We start from the raw sequence: 19,393 nt of genomic DNA, 5'->3' as shown, positions 1-19,393 counted from the left end.
GGGGTGTGGTAAACATGACCCCAGGGGCGCATCAGGGCCTGGTTGGCATGGAGGCCATTTGTGCCACAGCCAAGGACAGGCTGCCCCAAGCCCCCTGCCTCCCGGCTGGTTCTCTCTCCTAGGTCGGGAACTACAAGCGGACTGTGAAGCGGATCGACGATGGCCACCGCCTGTGCAGCGACCTCATGAACTGCCTGCATGAGCGGGCACGCATCGAGAAGGCGTATGCGCAGCAGCTCACTGAGTGGGCCCGGCGCTGGAGGCAGCTCGTGGAGAAGGGTACGGGGCCCTGGCACAGAGCCGGGGGCTCTGGGCACGTTGTGACCCTCTCTATGCCAGTTTTCTGTCTTTTAAGATTGGGGCAAGAGTGCATTTCCCAGTTCCAGAGCGGGGTGTGATTTTTATGGGGAGCATTAGTGCCCATCACCAGAAGGCACAGGCTCCGTGAGCTTTTGTCCACTTTCCTTGGGGACACAGGACTATCACCCTTGTCATCCATAGGACACACTTGCACTTGCCGAGTTAACTCAGAACTCAGGTAAGTTCCTATCACGTGGAAGGCCTTGCCGCTTGGCACCTTAGTTTCTAACACTGAGAGCTGTTTATTTTTAAACTTGGCCATGTAGCAGGTCAGATAAGACTAGCTGGCAACACCTGGCAGTCTTTCTGAGTTTATATTTTAAGGGAATAATTACAGGTGTTGTATGGCAGAGGTTTCACCCCCTTCTGTCCCCACCGAAAAGCTCAGAAGATTCTGCAGCTTTATTAGTGCCACTGTTGTGTGGACAGGGGCCATGCTTAGAACACACTTCCCAGCAGGGAAGGGGAACTTGACTGATTACAGCCTTTCCGGCACAGAAGCAGAGCAGTGTGGGTTTCTCAAGGTGTGTTTTGGGGCAGGCTTTCCTGTGCTGACCAGCTGTCCTCAGCCCCAGCTGTCCTCAGCCAATCAAGGGACCCAGGTCCCAAGCAAGCCAGGTCTAGTCCAGCTGCCTGTCCTTTCCCGTGATGGTGACATGGGTTGTTTGTGTGGGCTTAGCACAGTCCTTAGGGCAGGGTATGTGCCCAGGCTGTGGAGCAGGCACGTGGCAGAGGAGGGGCCTAGGATAGGTCAGCTCCCTTGGTCGGTGGCAGTGTCGTCATTTCATTTCCACCTGCTGCAGCCCCTCTCCCAGGATCAAGCTGTCAGTCAGAGCTTGAGGTTTACAGAGCACCCTTACCACCCTCATCTTGTGGGTCTGGCTGTAACGTTGTGGACAGGACAGGAATGTGCTCATTTTGTAGACACGAAGGCACAGAGAGGTCCAACTTCCGGGGCTGTTCTCTGTTGTCTCCAAGCCCCAGAGTCACGTGTCCCCCTCTGGGTTCTCACAGCCTGCCCTCCCCTCAGCCCACCTCTGTCATGACTCAGCGCACTTGGTCACTGTCCCTGTGACCACCTTGAAGACCAGCCATGGATCTTCTCGATTTCTGCCCCAGCTCCGTTGTGGCTCTCCCTCCCTCCAGCCTCACGCCACCCCACCCTACCCCCTGAATAGAAATGCCAGCCTGGATTAGGGCTTCCTTCCTGAGCCTCGGGGACTGAGAACAGTGAGTAGGGAGAGGCGACTCAGCCCCTCCTGCCATACTGGTCCAGAGCAGGCTCCTGCTTCCTCCTCTCCTTCCTCCTGCAGGATGGGCTTCCATTCTGCTGAGGGGACAGTCCTCATTCCACAGTGTTCTCGAGCTTGTGCTCAGAGCCAGGCTCTTTCTGGGAGTGAATGAACACGGTCCTGCAGAGGAAGGCAGTGCAGGGCTAGCCAGGGGCCAAGCAGGGCTGATAGGAGCCATGCCAGGAGAAGCGTTGGCATGGTGTGGGTGGGTGCCCAACACCTGGGAGAAGCGTCTGCTCACTTCAGAAGGTCCCCCCTTCTCTGGCCACCTTTAAGTAAATTAAGACTTCTAAGATGTGGAAATTTGAGTTTTTATAGAGTTCAGTGGCTTTAAATAAAGGAAAGGCATGGCCGGGCGCGGTGGCTCACGCCTGTAATCCCTGCACTTTGGGAGGCCGAGGCGAATGGATCACCTGAGGTCAGGAGATCGAGATCAGCCAGCCTGGCCAACATGGTGAAACCCCGTCTCTACTAAAAATACAAAAATTTAGCCAGGCGTGGTGGCGGGCACCTGTAATCCCAGCTACTCGGGAGGCTGAGGCAGGAGAATCTCTTGAACCTGGGAGACAGAGTTTGCAGTGAGCCAAGATCGCGTCTCTGCACTCCAGCCAGGACAATAAGAGCGAAACTCCATCCCAAAAATAAAAATAAAGGAAAGGCATGTAATCCCCCAATTTTCCTAACACGAGGGGCAGAGCAAATTCAGCTTTGGGAACTGAAAAAGACACAGAGTCCCTGAGAGAAAAATATCTGAAACCCTGAAAGGAAACCCTCTGTGGTCTAAATGGCCACATTGAACAGCCGAGGTGTGAGCAGAGCAGACCCCACCATGGCCGGCGCTGAGTGACCCGCAGCTTCTCTCCCCTGCACAGGGCCCCAGTACGGGACCGTGGAGAAGGCCTGGATGGCCTTCATGTCCGAGGCAGAGAGGGTGAGCGAGCTACACCTCGAGGTGAAGGCCTCACTGATGAACGATGACTTCGAGAAGATCAAGAACTGGCAGAAGGAAGCCTTTCACAAGCAGATGATGGGCGGCTTCAAGGAGACCAAGGAAGCTGAGGACGGCTTTCGGAAGGCACAGAAGCCCTGGGCCAAGAAGCTGAAAGAGGTACATCTGTCCTGCAGGCTTCCCTGCCCGGCCTCGCTCTGCCTGGCACCCCACTAGCAGCACCACCTCCTGCACCCAGGACTTCCTGCCACTGGCTGTAGGCACAGGAGGCCAGACCTGGTAGAGATAAAGCCACTTCTCAGGCTAGAAGCCCATGGTAGTTGACATTTACTCAGGTTGAAGATGCTGAATGCTCTATGTGCATTCTTTAAATTTTTTATTTTTATTTTTTGAGACAAAGTCTCTCTCTCCCAGGCTGGAGTGCAGTGGTGCAATCTCAGCTCACTGCAACCTGTGCCTCCTGGGTTCAAGCAATTCTGCCTCAGCCCTCCGAGTAGCTGGGACTACCGGCACATGCCACCACACCCTGCTAATTTTTGTATTTTTAGTAGAGACGGGGTTTCACCATGTTGGCCAGGCTGGTCTCGAACTCTTGACCTCAGGTGATCCACCCACCTTGGCCTCCCAAAGTGCTGGAATTACAGGGCATTCTTTAAATTTGATCCTACCAACACATTTTACAGATTTGGTAACTGAGGATCAGAACCATACATTGGTGGTAGAGCTCAAAGCCCAAGCTCTTAACCACTAACAGTACTTCTCCCAACCCTGGGGAAGTGTCTGCTGGAGACTTAAAAGTCCTTGCCGGGCGCGGTGGCTCACGCCTGTAATCTCAGCACTTTGGGAGGCTGAGGCAGGCGGATCACGAGGTCAGGAGATTGAGACCATCCTGGCCAACATGATGAAACCCCATCTCTACTAAAAGTACAAAAATTAGCAGGGCGTGGTGGCGGGCGCCTGTAGTTCCAGCTACTCAGGAGGCTGAGGGAGGAGAATCACTTGAACCCGGGAGGTGGAAGTTGCAGTGAGCTGAGATCACGCCACTGCACTCCAGCCTGGTGACAGAGGGAGACTCTGTCTCAAAAAAAAAAAAAAAGTCACTTTGGCTGCTCTGCGTGTGGAGTAGCCTTTCTTTATTCCTTTACTTTCTCAATAAACTTGCTTTCACTTTATTTTTTTTTCAAGTCCCTTTGACGATAGAACTAGTTTACATTTTTCTTTCTCTTGCATGGGTTTTTCTCCCAAAATTTCAAACATTGATACCTGTTTTTCTAAAAGTAGCAACCAAAGCCATTGAGTTTTGTCGAGCCTTGGCTAGTTGGAGGCTGTCATCTGTCCACCCCAGCCCTCAGCTTGTGTGCCCCGCCCCTGCCTGCAGCCTCGCCCCCCATTCCTTGCTGGAATGGAGTAGACGGTAGATGTGCCACCCCCAACACCCAGATGTTCTCTGGCCTTGCGCTGCCTTCCTCCGCCTCAGAATCATCCAGAACATGCCTCTGTCCTTCCGGATGGTTTTCTCTGTGTCTCCTTTTCTCTGTGTCTTAGCTTTTGTCACATCTCCTTTCTCTTCTGTTTTGTCCCTGGCCCCATTCATAATGAAACTGTCTGTGTCTCATGAGGCCTTTGCTAATAAACTCCTCCTTCCCTCTAGAATGAAATTTGTGGCTTTGGCTCAAATAAGGAAGGATCTGTTAAGAGTGTGTGTGTGTGTGTGTGTGTGTGTGTGTGTGTGTGTGTATGTGTATGTGTGTGTGTGTGTGTAAAAACCATTAAAACCAGAGGAAATGTGGCCGATGGTCCTCTCTCTCATGCTAGGTTCCTCCTTGGAACTTTCTTTGTATTTGCCGATCCTGCGGCCTGGCGTGGTCTTCCTGGGATGCCCATAACCCCTCCATGTGCGTGTTCCATGTCATCTCAGTAGCTTTCTCCACCCACCCCATGCTCCGTCTCAGTTGTCCTCCCCCACACTTAATGCCCTCTAATTGACTCTGGCATGTAACTTTTCCTATACTGTATCTGCCTCCTGCAACTCAAATGAAAGCTTCACAAAGGCCTTGTGTTTCTTGCTGTGTTCCTGGTGCCTCGAACCATGCACAGGACAAGCAAGTACTCCATGAATATGTGTTGAGTGCGTTCCTGTTGTGACTGGTTGCTATGATAGTATACATACAATTTTGTACCTGCCTTTTTCTCCCCTCTTGGTAGCACAAGCATTCCCATGGTCTGTGTGACTTCTAGTGAGGATCCTGAACTCCCAGTGACATGGCATTCAGGAACTCATTCTCCCTGTAGGTAGAAGCAGCAAAGAAAGCCCACCATGCAGCGTGCAAAGAGGAGAAGCTGGCTATCTCACGAGAAGCCAACAGCAAGGCAGACCCATCCCTCAACCCTGAACAGCTCAAGAAATTGCAAGACAAAATAGAAAAGTGCAAGCAAGATGTTCTTAAGGTAAACTGTACACTTGTTTTTACACGTCGAGTGTCACCGTGTCAGTTGTTGACGTGTCTGGCATATAGCCTTCTGTAACTGCTTGGGTGAATGGGTGGATAGAGGGATAAATAACCAATAAAACACACCCCTGTCCTCAAGAAGGCCACAGGTGAGTGCCCTAGCACCTCGCCTCACCATGGCCACTGTACCTGCTCAGTCAAGGGACAGAGCCAGGCTCTGGGCAAGCCAGGGGTAAGAGACAGCTCTTGGTGCTCAGAGACACAAGGACAGCTGGGATTGCTGCAGGGAGCTGCTTGTGCCAACATGGGCGTCGCCAGTGGTGGGTGTGAATGGGTGTGGCTGGTGGCAGGTGTGAATGGTTGTGACCAGTGGTGGGTGTGAAATGGGTGTGGTGTGAGCTGGTATGGAGGGTTATGAGGACCAAATCACCAGTGGCCTGGACAGCCAGGCTGAGTAAGGAGCTTAGGATGCTGCTGACCAGGAGCCACTCAGGAAGGCCTGAGCCTGGGTGGAGTCAGGGAGGAGGTGAGGAGGGTGAGATGGTTTAGAAGGATTGCTCTGCTTGTGTAGGGAGAGGGGCTGGGGGCAGAGACCTGGGGGAGGGACTGCAGGCTGGGAGCGCTTGTCTGGGGGAGCCAGGTGGGAGGGAGGATGGAGGGGCCCTGCAGTCTCCACAGTGACAGGCCCCGAAAGTGAGGCAGAGGCTGTGGAGCCAGGGGTGGCAGAAGGGTGGTCTTTGGCCAAGGAGAGACCGTGACCAGGCACTGTGGCATCATGGGTGCCCTTCCATTTCTGTTGTGAAGCGGAGATTTTCTGCCCCATGGGTTAATGAGAAATCATTGTGTAAACTATTACATGCTCCGCAGGTGTAGATAAGTGATTCTGCCTGGAAGGTCCTGGAGTCACAGGACTTAAAACCAGACAGCGTCATCGTCTTGTGATTTAAAAGTTCACAGGAAGGGAGGGGCTCAGCCCTCGGCCCCACCTCCCCTCCTTTGGTCAGCCATGAGGGGTGAGGGCTGGGGGGTATGATTGCCGAGGGCCTGCCCTGCCTCGGTGTTTGGAGAGGAGATTCCCAACCAGGATTTGCAGAGAGAGACGGAATGAGGTAGAGAGAGACTGCACTCCAGGAAGAGGACATGGGCAGAGGGGAGGCAGGAGGCCTAAGCTGGTTTCACTACCCACCAGCCTTTCCTGGCCCCTGTCAGTTAGGTGGTGGCATCCCTGTTTTGTGAATGAGGAAACCAAGATCAGAGAGGTTAAGTCACGTGCCATCCAGCAGGTGAGAGCAGGAACTTCTGACCTCAAGCCCATACATACGCCCTTTCTCCACTGTTCCTCACTGCTATGCCGTCGGTGTAGCAAGGGGAACACGTCATCTACACGAGAGTTCGTCACTCAGACTAAGTGTCAGAATCCTCTGGGAAACCCCTCTCACTCCCATTGCTGGAGCCAGGAATCTGGGCTTTTGAAGCAGCCCAGGTGCCTCCACGGTGGGATCAGGTGAGGAGCCTGGAACCAACTACTGAGTGGGAGGCACCTGGGCTCAAGAAGCACAAGGTCCGGGAGAACTCTAGGGCCTTTGCCAGAATCCCTGGGAATCAGGTGCCCAAAAAGGTGCCTAGAGGAAAGATGGGGCTTCTCCATGTTGGGCGGGGGCGTGCCTGTGTGAGAGAAAGGCAAACGGAGATGGAGAGGAAGAGAGGCCTTTCATGTTTGACAGCCACCCAGAACATCAACTCAGGCTTTTGCAGAACAGGCCCAGGGCTCGAGGTTGGACATAAGCGCCTGGCAGGATGACTGGGACAGTTTGTAGTGGGTTCCCTCCTGGGACCCTCCCTGCCTCTGTGGTCTGGCCAGTGACTGCAGGATATGAGAGGTCCTTGTGTGCCTAGAGCTCTGGAGAGGAGGCCAGTCCCTCCCCACCACCCTTCTTGACGCAGTTTCCAAAATCCAGCACACAGCCTGGGAAACATAGTGAGACCTCATCTCTACAAAAAATTTAAAAATTTAGTTGGGTGTGGTAGCACGTGCCTGTAGTCCCAGCTACTTCGGAGGCTGAGGCGGGAGGATTGCTTGAGCCCAGGAGTTCAGGGCTGCTGCAAGCTGTGGTCACACCACTGCACTCCAGCCTGGGTGACAGAGTGAGACCTCATCTCTAAAGTAGGTAAGTAGGTAGGTACATACATACATACCTACCTACCTACCTACCTACATACATACATACCATTGCTGACTGGTTGCACATGTACTTTCATGTTTCTTATCAGCCATCAACTACATCTTGTAGCATCCATCATAAAAGAACTTTTTGCATTTAGTGCTAAAATATTACAATCCACCTAAGGGTGAAGGCCGCCTCTTGTTTTACTCCATGGGTGTTCGCTGAGAACTTTCTATGCCCTGCAAGGGGATTTCCAGAACAGTGATGACCCTGCTGAGTACCTGGCCTGTGCTGGGGGCAGGACTTGGGGCTAGCAGGGTCGGCACAGGCTGAGGGCAGGGGCAGCCCAGAGGTGGAGCATCTTGTTGCCACTGAGTACCCTGAGAGCTCCCGGGAGGCTATTGTGTCTTGAAGGCTCCTGAGATGGGGCTGCTCTGTGTCACTTCAGCAGTATCCTCCAGATGCTGGGCGCTGAACCCACAGCTATGTGTCTTGGGCTTCTGAGCTAGGCTCCCATGCAGGGCTGCCAGGTAGTGGGCACGGGCAGTGTGGATGGCTGTGGGGAATAGGGGAATAGCCACAGAGCTGTGGAGCTCTCTCTCTGCTGGGCATGCCCCAGCCCTGGCAGGGGTGGCCTTTTCCTGGCACAGAGGACCCAAGCCCAGCCATCTTAGGAGGCTGAGAAGCAGAGCAAGGACCCGGATACCAGGAGAGGAGAAAGGGGCAGGAGTCAGGGCCCTAGAGGGCGGGGTGGAACCTGGTCTCACGAGGCTGGGGAAGGCTTCAAGAAGAGGAGTTGCTTTGGAGCCTGAAGCAGAGTCTCCCAGGGCTCTGAGCCACGTGAGTCAGAGGAGAGCATCTGGGAGGGGAGCCGCATGGGCAGGGTAGACTCAGTCCCAGCTGGGGGCAGAGAGGGTGCCCGATAGGCCTGCAGTGTCTCGGGAAGCGCTCCATCCTTCCTCAGAAGGCCCTGCACATGTTGTTAGGGACAGCAAAGCTTAGACCTGAGTGGAGCCCGTGACTACCCCCATAGTAGAAAGAATTGCAATAAATAGGTGGCCCCAGCCCTGCTATCTCTCACCCACCCCAGGGGGACAACACGACCATGATCCCACCAACTAACAAAACCACCTGGCCACCAAACTGGTGGCCCTGCATGCTGAGATGAGGGGGTACAGGGAAGTGTGTACCAGTGTGAGGTCATTGACCTCGAGGCACATCCCCACCAGATGAATGTGCCCACTTTAGCCATGTCTTAGGAATTTCACACATTTTCTAGCTGCCCCTGGATATTCTTGAGATAGGCCACACCTGCTTTTAACATTTCCTGCCTTGTAAAACCCCTTCTTGGGACAATCTGGGAGGGAGCAGCTGTGTGAGGGGGATGGAGTGGGCTGAAAGACAAGAGAAGGAGGACTTTTTTTGAATGCCTTCTTCCTGCACCCCATCATGTACCTATCAGAACACTGTGAAGGAGAGATGTCCTCATCTGATAAAGGACAGTGAGGCTCCAAGAGAGCTGCAGGATTCAGCCCCAGCCCCACCTTTGCTGTGGGCCAGATCTGAGGCTTGAGGGTAGCCAGGCACAGCCCTTCCCCACAGGGAGAAGAGGACATGGGCGTGTGGCACGCTCAAGACCATACACACTGAGTTCTGGGGAGACTGCCCTTTGCCGGCATCTACCTGTCTGGGCCTTGCTCCAGCTGAGAGACAGGGCAGATGGCAGGAGTGTGATTCACCTTGCAGGAGTGGAGGGACTGGGACTTGAATTTGAAGTCTGTCAGAATCCAGAACTCCTGTTTTTTCTTTGCATTTGGAATCTGGGGAGGCCTGAGACACTCCAGGGGCGGGGTGAGCCAAGGGCTAAATGGAAATGAACCTCTGTCTTGTGCCTGGATTTTCCTTTAGACCAAAGAGAAGTATGAGAAGTCCCTGAAGGAACTCGACCAGGGCACACCCCAGTACATGGAGAACATGGAGCAGGTGTTTGAGCAGTGCCAGCAGTTCGAGGAGAAACGCCTTCACTTCTTCCGGGAGGTTCTGCTGGAGGTTCAGAAGCACCTAGACCTGTCCAATGTGGCTGGGTAAGTTTCCTTTGAGCTAAAACACACACGTCATTGAAGTCAACGGAAAGTGCTTTTGAAGCAAACTCAGATGCTGCTCCCAGGTTTGGGATGGCGCGTTCATCAGGAGGTCTCCTCACCGCCCTCAGGGCCTCCTGCTTCTTTGTAATCTGGATGGCAGGGAGGGCCCCTCTGCTGAGTGTTTCTGCAGCTGCAGGCATGGCCGGCTGGACCTCTGGAAGACCTGGTTGACCCAGCCAGTTGCTGGCCCAAGCAGATAAGGCCGGGCCCACTCTGCCAACTCCATGTACAGGTCGGGGTGGGAATGGAGATTGCCCATTCTGGGGCCACAGCTAGGACCAAGGCAGCTGGCATATCTTTTCTTTTCTTTTCTTTTTTTTTTTTTTTGAGACGGAGTCTTGCTTTGTCCCCAGGCTGGAGTGCAGTGGCGTGATCTCAGTTCACTGCAACCTCCTCCACCTTCTGGTTTCAAGCAGTTCTCCTGCCTCAGCCTCCCAAGTAGCTGGGATTACAGGCATGCGCCACCACACCCAGCTAATTTCTGTATTTTTAGTAGAGATGGGGTTTCACCATGTTGTCCAGGATGGTCTCGATCTCTTGACCTTGTGATCCGCCCACCTCGGCCTTCCAAAGTGCTGGGATTACAGGCGTGAGCCACCGCACCTGGCCGCAGCTGGCATATTTAAGATCCACTGGAGGTGAATCTGGCATTTCTGGGCTGGTCGTGCCTGGGACAGTCTTTCTTTGAGGCCCTTTGTGATCAGGTGACTGCTTAGTGGCTCTCAGCCCCCAGGACAGCACATACCCTCTGAGACTTGGTTCTGAATTGTGATATGGAAGCTGTGCTGTTTCTTCTGTGCTTTCCTCATCTTTGGTTCTGTGATGCCTTCACCAGGGCAGAGGTCCCAGCTAAGTCAAGGACGTGGATTACTGTCATCCATCTCGCAGAACCGTGTAGGGATGCGTCACAGGTCAAGGCTTGCTGTTAACAGGAGACACATTCCGTTTGTCTCCCTCTGTATAAAAATCATCAAAAGCAACAGTTACTGCACCGCTGCTGCTCTGCCACCATTCCATTTTTATGATAGTCTTGTAAAGTGGGTGGCACTGACCCCATCTTATTGATGAGGAAGCTGAGGCTGGGTGAGATTAAATGACTTGCCCGAGGCTGCTCGCAGGAGCAGGGTGAGGCTGGCCTGTGTCAGGCTCTTCTGCATGTGGAGTGACTTCCATCGTGTGGATGCTTGTCTGTCTCTGTGTCTGGATTTCCCCCTTTTAATACAGGCACCAGTCATATGGATTAGGGCCCCTGCTAGTGACCTCATTTTAGCTTGATTACTTCTATAAAGACCTTATTTCCAAATAAGGCCACATTCCAAGGCACTGGGGTTTGGACTCCAGCATGTCTCCTATGAAGGACACAATTCAACCCTTGATAGAGGGGATCATGCCCACTCAACAGAGGAGGAAACCGAGGCCCAGAGAAAGTACATGACTCACCAGCCATAAAGATTATAAGTGAAAATATCAGGTCCAGCAGTGATCCATACTCTTCCCTGGCAGGGCAGCTTCCTAGGAAGGTGAGCCGATGATGGCTGCCAGGCGGAAGGCAGCCCCCACCCCGTCTTGGTGGTGGGTGTGTTCAGCACCGGGTCATCTTCACACTCTGCATTTGCAAGTCTGGGTATAAAGCTTTTCTGGACAGAGATGAGGAAGGAGGGGTACTTTCTAACACCCTCCAGTTTTCTCTTCCTCAACTCTGGGCCTGGTGAAATGGGACCACACAGAGTGGTGGCCCACACAGCCCACCTGCTGGTGCCTTTTGCATATGTGACACAGAGCAGGGCTTAGTCATTGCCACCTGCTTGGCTGGTTTGATTTAAAGCTCATTTGTCAGGAGCCATCTGTGCACGTGGCGGCCCGTGACCTTCCACCTGAGCCAAGGGAGGAGTGTTCTGGCTCTGTCTGTGAAACCAACTCACAGAGGGCAGAGACCACAGGACCTGCTGTGGCTGGCACTGGGCTGGGACAAAGGGTAGCTGGCCCCTGCCTTCTAAAAGAGCCATGTTTCTCTCTGATTTAGCTACAAAGCCATTTACCATGACCTGGAGCAGAGCATCAGAGTGGCTGATGCAGTGGAGGACCTGAGGTGGTTCCGAGCCAATCACGGGCCGGGCATGGCCATGAACTGGCCGCAGTTTGAGGTAAGAGGAGGGTGTGCCCATGAGCTCGTCAGCCTGGAAGAGGACCTGGGCCCACAGAGTTGCTAGATGATGTCTTTCTCATTCCAGACTCTATGTTAGTGTTTGCCCTGTTTATCAGGCAGCCTTTAGGCATAGCTATAGTACAGACCAAGTTCTGGCATAGAGTCTTGGGGGGCTGCAGGCATTACCGAAGGCCTTCTGAACCTCTCCTGAAGTCGCGGTTATGTCCTCTCTAGCTGGGAATGTTTGACTGTCACTTTTTGGCCACTGGCATTCCCTTCCTTCCTAGTCAGTCTCAGGAGCCGTAGGCACACAGGACCTCAGGTCCCTGACCCACCCTGTGGGATGGCCAGGAAGGGAGCAGCCACAGTGCTCCCCTCACGGTGGGCCAGGGGAGGGGAGGTGGTCTCAGTCGGCAGCCCTCCTTACCCTTCCAACAAAGGACTTTTCCCTACTGCAGGCAGTAAATTCAGTGAATCCTGATTCAAAATGAATGTTCTTCTTTTCCCATCATGTGGGTCTAAGCTTTCATTATCTTTACATTCGAAATGCAAGGGCCTGGGGATCTCAGGACTCACCTAGCCCTTGGATTGGTCACTAGGCCCCACCTGGCACCCTGAAGGCAGAGGGCAAAGGTCCTGGTGCCCCTGAGGCTTAAGCACGTGGCGTCAGCTGCCCCAGCAGGGATGCTGAGGGCGACTACCTCTGCTGTGGGCGTGGGCCTCGTGGCTTCCCCGACTCAGCAGCGGCCAGAGCCCGGGCTGCATTCAGATTCTGCTCACCTCTGACCACCTGTGGGAAGCTGAGCAAACTATTCACCCTTTTTGTGACTCAGTTTTCCCACGTGTGGAATGGGAATGACAAGAGCACCCATCTCCTGTCAGGGGCTGTTAGGGAACATGGTGACTTTGTCCATGCAGGGCTATTGACCCAGGCCCACCACTCAGAAACCTCCTGGGTGCCTCGTAGCCTGCAGTTTTGTCAGTCCTTACTCCTGCACTTCTTTTATGGCCCTTAACAGGAAGGTTTTTCCAAATGACAGCATGGGCCCTGCTGCCGAGCACTCCCCTGCACCAGCCCCAGGACTTGCTCCCAGTAGGAGGCAGTAGAGCAGCTGTGCCCCTTCCACAGAGGCACTGAGAGAGCGTGGAGGGCCAGAGCCGTCCTGAGTGGAAGCGGCCCTAGAGGGGACAGCACAAAGCCCAGCCTCTCCTCTGGAGCCACACACCAGGAAGTCTTGGCTGACGTGTTTTGTGCACAGCTGGGGTTTCAGACACAGCGAGGATTTGCTGCTCCCGGAGTGGCACAGGAAACCACCTGTGAAATTCGCCTGGGTCCCTTAGAGGTGCCCATTATACCCAAAGAGGGGCACAGTGGGGAGGACTATTTGAAAGTCTGTCTCCTGGAGGGTGTCCCAGCCAGAGCCTAGGGGGTCCTTCTCTCTGTGGGTCCATGGGCTGGGAACCAGCCCCTGTGCGTTCATTCTGCGCACGTTTGCAGCTGTTACGGGACCATGCCTTTCTCTAATGCAATTCTTTGTTTTTATTTTTCATGCCACAAGGATGAAGTAAGTGTCTGCGTTCGGCTACCTCATAGAGTGCCATACGCCATGCAGGGTGTCTGTGGCCCGCATGGGTGGGTGTGCTGCCCCCGCTAGGCTCCTAGCAGTTCAGCTAAGGCTGCGCTGCTGTCAGGGGTATTGAGAGCCGGCCCTTCCCATCAGTGCCGGCTTGGTGTTGATCCCATTGGCCTTTGGAAGCCACCCAATCAGGATGAATTTATATTCAGAGGTCACTGTGGAGAACTCTGAGGTTCCAATTGAGTTCTCAGTCAATCTATTTTGGTCAGAAAATAATTAATAGATGAAAAGGTGACCCAGATTTGGGGTCGGGCCCAAGTCTGCCACCCACACTGCGTGGGCAAGTCACATTGCCTTTCTGGGCCTCAGTTTCCTAATCTGACAAATGGACAGGTTAGACAGGATGCTTCTGAGTTGGCTTCCAACCCAAAAGTTCTGTGAGTACGTGTGAGCAGAGCCGTGGACTCAGCCACACCAAGTTTTAATCAGAGTTGTCTGGTAACTGGTGGAGATGGGGGGAAGGAGAGCTCATTAAACACCTGCGGGCATGCACTCAGACACATGCGGTCATGCACAGACTCTTCTAGAAAATCAAGACACAGTCTCCATTCATGGTTTTGCCCTAGTCCATTTTCAGTGCGGTTGGTGAAGCCAGTTCGCCACCCGAGAACTCGTGAGGCTTCCAGGAGGAGCGTACTCTGCTTTGCTTCGTTAGCCCCAGCATGTGCTCAGATCACAGAGGAAAAGTCCCAGGGCAGCAAAACACTGGGGAGGGCCCTGCGCTTTGGAGACTGAGAGTCTGCTTGCCTGCCCCTTCTGTCAGCGGGTAGCCACCTAGCCCTGGTTTTATTTGCAGTCCAGGGCCAATTTTTCCGCATGGCAGGCTTGCTCAGGTCTCCGAAGCCAACTGTCTTGACCCTGTGGCCCAGGGACAATTTAGGGCATCGACGCAAAGGATCTTCAGCACTTCAGGACAGGTGCCTCAGAGGCTGGCTCCTGTCTACTTTGGGAGGCTCAGCAGACATCTGGGGAGGCCACAGGGGCCCATGCTGGCCTGAGGGGGCTGGGACTGAGAACCTTGGTGGGTGGGGTCAGGAACAGGAGGCCCGGACCTTGCCCTGGTCCTCGCCACCCCCGCTGGTCCTCTGGGAGGTGGGCAGCATGGCCTGGGGGTGGTTGTAGAGGTGCAAGCCTCCAGATCCCCTGATGAGCCCCTGCTTTGAACAGTGAGGAGGGGCTCAGGTCGTTTGGGTTCATAAGTGGGGCATGGGGAGCCTGAGGTCTTCTGGGAAACCAGGGAGAGCTGGGGCCCTGAGTCTACACATCAGATGCACAGAGCCAACTGCGCTCGCTGGGTAGGAACTGAGGACAGACGTGGCTTCCAGCAAGTAGTGAACCTTTGGTTTCTCTCCCTCGGCACCTGTTGCCTAGGAGTGGTCCGCAGACCTGAATCGAACCCTCAGCCGGAGAGAGAAGAAGAAGGCCACTGACGGCGTCACCCTGACGGGCATCAACCAGACAGGCGACCAGTCTCTGCCGAGTAAGCCCAGCAGGTGAGTGGGCGCCACCTCCATCCAAAAGAGGCCGTCCCATGGTGGGGGCCCTGGGCAATCTGCATGGTCCAGGGCAGCCCTGGCCTGGACACCTGGGAGGTTCCTGGGCTCCTGAGCTCTGTGGGCCGTGGCCCGGCCTGGACACCTGGGAGGTTCCTGGGCTCCTGAGCTCTGTGGGCCATGGCCCAGGGGCATCTCCAGGGAAGGTCGTCTTCCTGCCTGGTGCCAGAGCTGCTGACAGATCCAGAGAGGGAGGCTTGGCCCTGAGCTTCAGACCCGAGCGGGGAGGAGCTGATGACAGGGCTGGCATTCATGTCCCCAGGGATAGCACCGCCCTGCCTGGACACTGGTGGAGGTGCCACCCTGGTTCCCTCAGGCAGCTGAGGTCCTGCCGAGGTTCATGCTCACTCTGTATTGTGTGCAGGCGCCAGTCGAGGGAGGGACAGGAGAGGACTGCCAGGCATCTCCTTTCCAAACTACCTCTTCACTAGGAGCAGTGGTTATTTCTGACTTAGTCATTGGCTGAAAATGAGAGATGTAAGGGTGGCACTGTGGTCATTAGAACCTTCTGGAAAGTGTGTGGTAGAGGAGGTCTTCCTACAGGACCTGCCCACAGGCCTCCATGTGACACTCAGTAATAGTCATTTCATACGGGGGCTTCCTAAGAAGGCTTAGCCCAGGTTCCCATGGCCTTCCTGCAGCCCCAGGCACTGAAGCCCCCACCCAGGCTCCCCAGCAGGTGTGGCTGTCGTCATTCCGCTGCTGTGCACACTGTCTGGGCAGGTGGGCTCGGCAGTAAGTGCCTGTCCCAGGGATCAGGCCAGCACCTGTATGCTTGGGGGTGGGAATGGGAAAGAAACACTGCCTCAGAGGAGACCCTGCGGGCCCTGGGCTGGCCAGGGTTGCTGCACAATCCAGCCGCCCCCACCAGTGCCGTCTAACAGTCTGCTAGAAAAAGGTGCCAAGGAGGGAGGAGGGCCGGTGAGCTCAGATATGTGGCCTGGATATTGGCCTCCAGCAGGCCTAGGTCAAGTACCACTTGCCAGGCTGAAGTGGATGAGGCAGTTACTGGCCACTCAGGATCACCCTGGTGGCATTGGAGGCATGTCCTCGCCTCCCTTCCTTGGTTCTGGGGTGGTGGGTGCTCAGGCTGAGCCGTCCATCCAGTGCTTTGGGGGCCTGTGCCCTGAGGCCCTGGTCTTGGAAGTAGAAGGTGCTGCTGGCCAGGGTAGCCCGGTCCTAGGATCAGTTACTTGGTGGGGTGCCAGGGCCCTTGGTGCCTGTCTGATTGGATTGCTTGATGGTCTCCCTGTGGTCTTCGTAGTGTGTAACTCAGCTCCCGGCTCCCAGCCCTCAGGCAGAGCTTGGCCCAGATCTCTCTGGTTCCCACACTGGGCCTGGCAAACAGTAGGCAGTTGCACGACTGGATTTTCCCTCTGGAGCACCAAAGGAATCCTTCTTTCTATCTAGAAAAGACTGTGCAGCAGGCCCTGGCCCTGATTTTGGAAGCTTCAGCTCCACAGAGCAGAAGAGCGAGCCCTGAACCCCTTAGTAGTCAGGAGGAGGCCGTGTGGTCTGAAGAGCTCAGAGCCCTCTCCCACTCATCCATGGGAGCCGGCCCCTCCCAGACTGTCACTCTCAGAGGAGACCCTGAGGGGCTTTTTGACCCCCCCCAGCTCACATTGGTGGGAGTCAGGACAGAGGAGAAGCCCTGAACCTGGAAACGACTTTTGCTCCAGCTGTGGCTTGTCACCTGCCCCTGGGCCACCCCAGGGCCCCTGTTCTGGACGGACTGTCTCCAGGTGCAAGGAAGGAAAAGGGAAACCAAGTCCTCTCCTAGGCTCCTGGACCGTGTTTCACAGCTGAAGTATTGCCCGCATTCTGCCATAGTAACCTTTCTGTTGAAACACCACGGTCCCCTCCGGTCACAGGAGGAGCTGATTTGTCTCTTGAGATCCTGCAGCTAGGAGTTGCCAGGACCCTCACGGGCCCCTGCAGAGCTGGGATCCCCTGAAAGCTCTCTCTCTCCATAGCACCCTTAATGTCCCGAGCAACCCCGCCCAGTCTGCGCAGTCACAGTCCAGCTACAACCCCTTCGAGGATGAGGACGACACGGGCAGCACCGTCAGTGAGAAGGAGGACACTAAGGCCAAAAAGTTGGTGAACAAATGCTTCCTCTGGTCCCACCTTGCTCACTCTGTCTCTCTTCCTCTCTCTCTCTGTCCAGGGGTCTCACCCCTCGGCACTCAGCAATGCACGAAGCTCTGCAGGAAGTGGGCACCTGGCGTGCTGCACCCTGGCCCACTACCTGCTCTCTGGCACAGGCTCTCTGGCACCCCCATTCCTCGGGGAGGGCACAGCTAACAATCTTAAGTTGCTTTTTCTCTGTCCTCTGTTAACCCTTCAAGGCCCTAGCAGCACCATGACAGGAAAACAGACAACACGCAGTCTGTACTGGGGACTAGAGAGTGAGGCCCCAGGTTGGCCTCTGCTGTGGGCATCTCCAGCCGCCTGCCCCTGGAAAGCCTGTTGATGGCTCAGGATGAGTGTGGATGGCATGAACTCACACTAGCACTGGCTCCACCTGTGCTCCTTCGGAAGGAGCCCTCAGCCCTGAGCCCCAAGGCTCCAGTGCCCTCCCCTTGCGGGGCGGGGGCCTCACAGCCTCTGCCAGCCCTGTGCTGAGGGCCCTGTGGCCTCCCCTTTCTTGCAGTGTGAGCAGCTACGAGAAGACTCAGAGCTATCCCACCGACTGGTCAGACGATGAGTCTAACAACCCCTTCTCCTCCACGGATGCCAATGGGGACTCGAATCCATTCGACGACGACGCCACCTCGGGGACGGAAGTGCGAGTCCGGGCCCTGTATGACTATGAGGGGCAGGAGCATGATGAGCTGAGCTTCAAGGCTGGTAGGTGGGCTCCCCCAGCATCCAGGGGAGGAGGGCTTCCAACCTGCAGGCTGGGGGGGTCTTTTTTGTTTTTTAAGTCTGGAAAAGTTCTTGCTAGTTTCACTTGTGAGTCACTGCAGGCCCTTCCCCAGTGCCCTGGCTTCATTGTCAAAAGCAGCCAATTGGCTGGATGTGGTGGCTCATGACTATAGTCCCAGAGCTTTGGGAGGCCGAGGTGGAAGGATCGCTTGAGCCCAGGAGTATGAGACCAACCTGGGCAAAATGGCAAAACCTGTCTCTACAAAAAATACAAAAAATTAGGCCAGGCATGGTGGCTCACGCCTGTAATCCCAGCACTTTGGGAGGCCAAGGCAGGCAGATCACTTGAGGTCAGGAGTTCGAGACCAGCCTAACCAACATGGTGAAACCCTGTCTCTACTAAAAATACAAAAATGAGCCAGGCGTGTGGCGGGGCATCTATAATCACAGTTACTCAGGAGGCTGCGGCAGGAGAATCACTTGAACCTGGGAGGTGGAGGTTGCAGTGAGCCGAGGTCACACCACTGTACCCCAGGCTGGGTGACAGAGCAAGACTTTGTGTCAAAAAAAAAAAAAATTAGCTGGGCTAATTTTAGTGGCACATGCCTGTAGTCCCAGCTATCTGGGAGGCTGAGGTGGGAGGATCACCTGAGCCCAGTAGATTGAGGTTGCAATGAATCATGATTGTACCACTATACTCCAACCTGGACAACAGAGCGAGACCCTGTCGCAAACAAACAAACAAACAAATAAATAAATAACCTGGGCAACAGAGCGAGATCCTGTCTCAAATAAATAAACAAACAAAAGTAGCAGATTATCTGGGCGTGGTGTTGCATACCTATAGTCCCAGCTGCTTGGGAGGCTGAGGCAGAGGATCACTTAAACCCAAGAGGATACAGTGAGCCATGTTCATACCACGTACTCTAGCCTAGAAGAGAGAGCAAGACCCCATCTCTTAAAAAAAAAAAAGTAGGCTGGGCATGGTGGCTCACGCCTGTAATCCCAGCACTTTGGGAGGCCGAGGCACACAGATCACGAGGTCAGGAGATCGAGACCATCCTGGCTAAGAGTGTGAAACCCCGTCTCTACTAAAAATACAAAAAATTAGCCGGGCGTGGTGGCGGCTGCCTGTAGTCCCAGCTACTCGGGAGGCTGACGCAGGAAAATCGCTTGAACCCGGGAGGCGGAGCTTGCAGTGAGCCGAGATTGCGCCACTGCACTCCAGCCTGGGCGACAGAGCAAAACTCTGTCTCAAAAAAAAAAAAAAAAAAAAAAAGCGGATGCCCAATGCCAAGACTCAGAAATAGTGAGGTGCCGCCAAGCCAGTGCCCGGACTCCTCACCTTGCTGGGCCAAGGCTGTGAATTGCAGGGCACTGGCTAGTCAGACAGAAGGGCATCTGGAGAAGCTGTTGGCCAGGACCACCAGGTTCCCCCATATGTAGTCTGGGAGCTGCTAGCCCCGCAGGGCCATGAGAGAAGCCTTTCTCTAGGGGTCCCCAACTGCCAGAGAAGCCCTCAGGAGAGCCACAGCTTTGCCCAGACCCCAGAGTAGCACTTGGCATGCCCCCTGGCCAGGTGGGGCCTTGTCTCAGGCAGCAACTTGTGTGTGTGCACACCTACCTGCCCACACCTACCATGCACACACCAACCCACACACATATCTGTGTTGCTAGGAGCAGAAACCATAGTTTTATAAAACAGCCTGGATCCTGATTACATGTGCTCTGCCTGTGAAGACTTTCTGTGCAATGTCTTTTTCTTCTTTGAATGGTCTTCAATGATAATCTTTTTTTTTTTTTTTTTTTTTTGATAGAGACACGGTCTC

The 19,393-nt window shown here is 54.6% G+C and overlaps 1 protein-coding gene and 1 long non-coding RNA gene across 8 annotated transcripts in view; one reads left to right on the top strand and one right to left on the bottom strand.

Annotated features, from left to right (window-relative positions):
• PACSIN2 (protein kinase C and casein kinase substrate in neurons 2) overlaps positions 1-19,393 on the top strand; it is a 143,343-nt gene that overhangs the window by 119,419 nt on the left and 4,531 nt on the right. For 4 of the 7 annotated variants that reach the window (XM_003805168.6, XM_055105416.2, XM_055105414.2 and 1 more), the window contains exons 3-10: positions 123-279; positions 2,525-2,760; positions 4,894-5,049; positions 9,125-9,300; positions 11,384-11,504; positions 14,515-14,636; positions 16,670-16,792; positions 17,350-17,546. In XM_003805168.6, coding sequence (XP_003805216.1) covers positions 123-279; positions 2,525-2,760; positions 4,894-5,049; positions 9,125-9,300; positions 11,384-11,504; positions 14,515-14,636; positions 16,670-16,792; positions 17,350-17,546 — 1,288 coding nt within the window. The remainder of the gene's footprint in view (positions 1-122; positions 280-2,524; positions 2,761-4,893; positions 5,050-9,124; positions 9,301-11,383; positions 11,505-14,514; positions 14,637-16,669; positions 16,793-17,349; positions 17,547-19,393) is intronic. The other 3 variants (XM_008968410.4, XM_003805170.6, XM_055105417.2) reach the window with 1 other exon arrangement.
• The window catches only part of LOC134730124 (uncharacterized), a 32,545-nt gene that overhangs the window by 10,242 nt on the left and 2,910 nt on the right, over positions 1-19,393 (bottom strand). The gene's annotated exons all lie outside the window — the stretch shown is intronic.

Source organism: Pan paniscus, chromosome 23, assembly GCF_029289425.2.
Source record: "Pan paniscus chromosome 23, NHGRI_mPanPan1-v2.0_pri, whole genome shotgun sequence".
Lineage (NCBI taxonomy): Eukaryota > Metazoa > Chordata > Mammalia > Primates > Hominidae > Pan > Pan paniscus.
The sequence above is the reverse complement of the archived record's forward strand: the minus strand, read 5'-3'. Positions and strand labels throughout refer to the sequence as shown.